Raw genomic sequence first — 6,475 nt, forward strand, 5'->3', positions numbered from 1 at the left:
AAACATATGGGCCCTTGCCCCAGGCTACCTCCAGGCTTTGGAAATGAACAGACATTTCCAAATGAGTGGGACATATCAGTCCCCACTCAGTCACTTTCTGCCCATCAGCAAGTGGCTATGCTAGCTGCTGAAAACATGTTCAGGAGCCTTCCTTATCCATGGAGAATACACTCTCAGACCTCCCAGTGGGGGCCTGGAGCAGGGATAATACTAAACTTTCTATGTATGCTATTTCTTCCAATACATGCCTTTTCACTTAAATGAAGGACTTCATAGCCTCTCTTTGTCATATATAAACTGCCAGTGTCACTACCCTGTAAAGGTTGTCTGATGACTAGCACTGTGACACTGGAGAGCTAATCCGATAACCGAGATGTCTTCTAGGTGACTAACAGGTGGGTAGCATATACAGCATGGACGCTCTCGACAAGGGCTGATTCATATCCTGTGGGAGACAGAATTGGATGGCTTAGGACTTAATCACATTACTCAGATCATCATCCAATTTAAAAATTATGAATTCTTGGTTCCTGGCATTTCCCTTTTCATATTTTCAGACTGTGGTCAACCAAGGGTAACTGAAATCACACACACACATCAGGTAAACTTCTGTGCTGCCACCTGTACCAAGAAGGATGAAGATGGGCCGAGGAGATAACTCAATAAAGAATAAGGACCCGAGTTCAGATTCCCAGCACCCATGTCAAAGCCAGGTAAAGTTCTTGTAATCTCAGCACTGGGGACGTGGAGACAGGAGGATTCATGGGGGTGGCTGGTTAGCCAGGCTATCCAACTGCTAACTTACAGGTTCAATGAGAGGCCCTGTTCCAAAGAATATGGTGGAAAGTGATTGGGGAAGATACCTAACATCCATCTTTAGTCTCCAAATACATACCAGTCTGTGTATATGCAAACACAGCCATAGAGAAACAGACACAGCAGGAGGGAAGGAAGGAAGGAAAGAGAAAGAGTCTTAAAGGAGAACTGGCCTCGTGGTAAGGGCTACAATCTCAGCTACTCAGGAGGCCAAGATATGAGGGCTGCAAGTTCTAGGCCAGCCTGGGCAATTTAGAGAGACCCTATCTTAAAACGAATTGGCTGAGGATGGAGCTAAGTGGTAATGAACTTGCCTACAACGAGTGAGGCTCCAGGTTGATTTTTTTTTTTAAAGAAAAGTATTATAGGGCAAGTCATATACTCAATTTCTAGGAAGGCATGGATGGATGGGAAGCAGTGAAGGCACACAGGGACACATTCTTACACAAATGTGAAATATCCACTCCAGACAGGGAAAGCTGTAGAGGGCTGTCCTCGCCAAAGACAAACTAGTCAATGCATTAGCATAGGCACTCACAGAGGCTGTGGCGTATAATCAGCCGGAGAAGCCACCAGTGGCCGAAGGGGCCTCCCTCAACACCTACTCTTAAACACTAGCTACCTTATCTCTGGAGTCTTCCCCCCCAGGCCCCTACTTTGGCTGATTTCCACCTCTTAGGAGGAGCAGGGAGGAAATACATGCCTCAGATCTTGAGCCCACAGTCTTGCCAGGCTGTGAGATCCAAAGCAAAGTGTGCTTCCTCAGGCAGCCTCAGTTTCCCTTCTTGCACGAGGAAGCAATAGAATCTTCAGTGAGCTAGAAAAGGCCAGGCCCCAGTGCAGAAGGATCTAGATTAGCCTGGGAGCGGTATTTTGTCTCTTGCTTCTCAGACACTCCTCCTACCTATATCACAGACTTCCCCTCTGTTCTGTCCAGGCCAACTACTAGGGCCATAGAGACCACACGTTAGGTCACCTGGGCAGGAAGACCTTACCTCTCAATTTCAGAATTTCTTTCTGTTCCTGAAGCCACCACGAAAGAAACATACTCAAACAGCCCTGGCTTGTCAGGAAATAGTCTTTATTACAAAAATCTGCATGTAAACAAACAGCAAGCATATAGAACAGCCTCCCTCCAGGGCAGACACCCACATGGAGAAAGGCAGAGTCCTGTCCAAGAGCAGGGTTCAGGCTGCTTGGTATGCACGTGGGCCTGCACATGCATCTCCATAGGCCCAGGCCTCAATGGCCGTTTGGAGTTGCCTCCCTGGTCAGCACTATCTGTCCATGACCGTGAGACAGGCTGTGCATAGTTGACAGTTCTGAGAAATACGGAGGGTGGGCCAACTCTGAGACATTTAGAGCAGTTGGCTGGGCCAGCCCTTCCATCCATCTACTGGCCCACAAACAAGGGGGCCGTTGGGCCTTAGAGAACAGAGAGGTCATGGCAGGACTTGGACTTGGCACGGAAGGCCATCTTGCGGCTGTTGCGAGCTACTATGCGGCCCAGAAAGCGTTTGGCCTTCTTGCCAAGGCTCTCCCGTCGCCGAGTGCCAGCTTGTCGCCGAGCATTATCCTCTTTGCTGTCCCTGCGCAGGCGTATCTGACGCACAACACCCTCGAACAGTGCCTGGACGTTGTGATGCAGTGCTGCGGAGGTTTCGATGAACTTGCAGTCGAAGACCACTGCGCAGGCCCGGCCCTCTATGTGATGGGGACAGACATGTACCAGTTAGCGATGGGAGAATGCTAACTCAAACCCTGGCCATATCCGGCAGCTATGACTCAAGGATAACAGAAGGAACCCTAGATCCTTCCTAGACACATGGAGATCCCATTTCCTATACTGAGAATCCCAAACATTGCTGGGGTCACTTGATAGAATATGCCTCCAAAGTTTATGGTGGCCCACAAAAAGGCATTCATGTATTTAAAGCCCAGCATTTAAAATGTATTCTGTAATAGTGGACCAAGGCAAACAAGATTATTTGACGGCAGCTATGTATTTTATGACTTGCTACTACAACAAATAGCCCAACGTACTGGGGTCGAGGCAAGATCACCTAGTTTGAAGTCTCGGTACTGCATGCCACAAAGGAGGATGCTAAAGCCTGATGAAGAAGCACCAGGCTTACGCCGAGACTGGTAGGGCCTGGAATTGGGTTCTGACCTCCTGATTCTCTACATGTTTGCCCATTTCTCCAGCCTCACTCTGGTCTCCTGTCAGGCATGGACCCAATGAGCAGTTGTGGAAAGTGCTTGCGCATCTCATTCCTCCTAGCAGATCTGGTTCCTCCTCCCCCTTTGTTTTAGGTAGGCCTTTGGGAGCCTGATGGACCAGCAACACCTCCCCCACCCTCCAACACCAAGTTTTCTTCCTGAACATTTTTAGCCACTGATGATCCCCAGGGACTCAAGCTGAGCCAAGACCAGCTGGCCCACAGCCCAGCCAGGATCTCCCTCCCTTTCCTGACCCAATGCCTGCTTACCATCCACAGAGACCTCACGAGAGCGCACCAGATCGCTCTTGTTGCCCACTAGGATGATGGGCACATTGTCTGTCTGCCGTGCCCGCCGCAGCTGGACCCGGAGTTCTGAGGCTTTCTCAAAGCTGCCCTTGTCCGTTATTGAGTACACAATGACGTATGCATCCCCCATGGCCATGCAGTGGCCAGGCAGCCAGCAGCCTCCATCCTGGAGGGGACACAAATGCATACACGACCTTGTAATTCCTAGCAAGACCCTTCTCCAGCTTTGCTTCCCCTCGTTCTCTGTGACCCAGTCTGCATCCTACCTGTTCCCAAATGTCATAGACCATTAGTGATGCTTCTTCTCCATCCACAGTGATAGAACAGTCATATGTGTGCCCTAGGAAGGAAGCCAAGAGCCAAGTTATCAGTTGGCTGTCAAAGTTCCCAGTGTCCACCTTCTTCTTCTGACCACGCCCCCTGCTTCTTCTCTGAGTTCTCTGATAATTCTCATCCACTAGCAGATGGTTGCTATGCTCAAACAACACGACAAACCTGGGAGCTAGGGACTAGAGGACATGACCTCCATCTCTATGTCCCCAAACTATTGAAGTACTGAGTGTCCAGGGATCCTGCTGCCTGGGTACAGAGTGGGTGTGATCATATTGGCTGGAGTTAGCATAGTGCCTGTCGCAAACCCCTGGAGACCTTGGCCACCTAACTTTCCTCTTCTAGAAATTTCCCCGGATTTTGTTTCTGCCAGCCCCAGCAGGCAGCTATATTTCTCTGCTCCAAGCCACAGAGAAATCGTATCGGGCACTCTACACTCTATTCTGGACACTTCTTCCCTGGACTTCTTCAAGGGCCAGCACATGGGTAGGGGAGAGGGGGTGGCAGCAAGTAGGGAGTAAGTAAGTGGCTCTTCTCCTTTAGTTTCTCCATCTTGGACGCGGAAATAACATGATTCAAAAATGCCTTGAAATTTCATAGAATTTGCCACTTTTAGTCCAGCTCCACTGCCTCCCAACCATCTAATCTAAACAGCCCAGTTCTCTCACCTGCTGCTTCTGCTTCAGGTCCGTCTTCTATACCACCAAAGATGCGCGCCAGAGCGCTCTTGCCCACACCAGGTGCCCCCAGCAGCAGCACCTTGTAAACGCCATCCTCTGAGCCGCTGTCTCCAGAACTGAGCGAATCGGAGGAGCCTTCAGGCCAGTCCAGCCTCTGCCCCTGTGTCCGAGTTCCAGCTGCAGTCGCTGCCAGGGAGCCCGGGGTTAGCGCCGCCTGAAGGTCTCGCTCGTCCACCGGCATGCTCCTGCGGTGCAGTGGGGGTGCCGGGCCCCATGGGGTGCTGCCTCGACGACGGTCGCGCTCCCGGCCCGCGCTACGGCTGCCGCCCGCTCCGCTGCCTCCATTCAGGGTCATCGTGTCGGACGCCGTCTGAGGAACCAAGAATTGGGATAGCAGCTCTATCGCAGGAACAGGCAGGACCCTGGAGTCAAGAAAGATGCTCAGGATGAAGGACCTGCCAGAACCTACTGCCAGCCAGGAGGTCTCTACACCTTCACCTGGGTCCCCATTCATCCCCCAGCCCAGATGGTGTCGTCCACCCCGCTTTGTCAGGACACTCACCGACTCTCGCACAGATGCTATCAGCACTTGATCAGCGCTGAGGCACAGACCACTGGGGAATCAGATAGATCTACTCGCAGACCCCTGTTCAGACTCGGAGCCTTGTCGCTGTCACGTCTGCAACCTTTTTCTCCTCGATGGCCTTCTCAGCCCCTCAGCTGGCGCTGGATCGCCGTTCTAGGGCCTCCTATTTAAACCTCCACCAGCCCTTACCCCTACCCGGCTCCCGCCTCTGCTCCCGCCCCCCGCCCCCCGCTCCTGCCCCCCTGCTCCCGCCCTGCCCCCGCCCCCATCCTCCCGGGCTGCTGCCGAGGCTGACGCATCCACTGCCCCGGGAATCCCCCCCCCTTCTAGGACCTCAAAGCCGCCAGGGGCGGGGCAGGTAGCTGGAAAGAGGCTGGCACAGGGCGGGGGAGGGGGGTGTTGGAGGGGAGGTATGGGGACAGGGAGTGTGAGTTGAGGAGGGTGCACCAGTGTGTGTAATTCAGAGGCTGCCAGTAGTGGGTAACTGGACCAGTGAAGTACAACTCCATCTGGAGAAAAATTAGGTCTGTCTCTTTAAAGATGAATTTTCCCTTCTTTGGCTCAGTCCTGGCTTGTTACCCAAGCTAATAGACATGTTATAGACTGGACACACTCAGAACCAATGGAGCCCGTTCCTCCAGGCATGGACCTAACCAGAATTTAGAGGGTCCTAAACCTGCATTTCTAGCTTCAACACTAAGCCCTTCCTATTCCTGTCCTTGTTCTGGGACTTAAAGAATCTCCCAAAGAGACTGCCCTTCAGGTTGAAGGTTGGCGTCATCCATGAATTCTTAGGGTCCCTTAGAAGGTTCAGGGGGTGCAATGGAGTCTTCTGTCAGGGCCTACTAGGTGCTTGTCTCCTGGAGAGAAACTACAGGGCCAGAAAAAGGAAAACACAAACTCAAGTCCCCACCCTAACTCTAAGCATGCCAAGCAGCTGCCAGTAACTGCTAAAAATATCTAACCCTGGCCCTAGCCATTTTGTTTCTGGGCATGAGGCTGCCCAGAGTTGGGGAGATCCAGGCTGACAGTGGGGAACTCCAGAAAGAGCCAACTCCTTTAGAGTTTTCAAGTTTTTCCTGCTCCTGAGCTCCATGCTAGGCCTTTTGCTCATAAACATCTCACCGAGGAGGGGCATAAATGCAGGTTATGGGCAAGGGGTAGCTTTTAGGAACTAGTCCCAGGGCCTCTGCTCTGTTTAAGACTCACTTCTGATCCATACTAAGTATGCATGTGCCAATGGCAAAACTAGATGAAGTACCATCACTGCCTCGGATCTCCCCTTTCTCAGACACTGGGTAAAAACAGGTATAGTCTCAGAGGGAAGGAGAGCTGATGGGCGGACTGTGGGTCTAGTGCCCAGTCTGCCTCTCTCCCAGCGTTCAGGTATCCAGTCCTGAACTACTGGATATCATAACTATTCTTTCCTTGCTCATCTCTAGGGTGAAGATTGGGCGTGTGTGTGTGTGTGTGTGTGTGTGTGTGTGTGTGTGTGTGTGTGTGTGTGTGTGTGTGTGTGTGTGTGTCTGCCTGCC

The 6,475-nt window shown here is 51.8% G+C and overlaps 1 protein-coding gene across 1 annotated transcript; it reads right to left on the reverse strand.

The window, feature by feature from the left end:
- Positions 1-1,880: 1,880 nt before the first annotated feature.
- Positions 1,881-5,107, reverse strand: Rrad (RRAD, Ras related glycolysis inhibitor and calcium channel regulator). The gene is made up of 4 exons (XM_032887605.1): positions 4,343-5,107; positions 3,611-3,684; positions 3,306-3,510; positions 1,881-2,520 (listed from the first exon to the last, which is right to left on the reverse strand). Exons 1-4 carry the CDS (start codon positions 4,866-4,868, stop codon positions 2,243-2,245), a joined length of 1,083 nt encoding a protein of 360 aa, XP_032743496.1. The 5' UTR covers positions 4,869-5,107; the 3' UTR covers positions 1,881-2,242.
- Between the last annotated feature and the right edge of the window lie 1,368 nt (positions 5,108-6,475).

This window comes from Rattus rattus, chromosome 17 (genome assembly GCF_011064425.1).
Source record: "Rattus rattus isolate New Zealand chromosome 17, Rrattus_CSIRO_v1, whole genome shotgun sequence".
Taxonomy (NCBI): domain Eukaryota; kingdom Metazoa; phylum Chordata; class Mammalia; order Rodentia; family Muridae; genus Rattus; species Rattus rattus.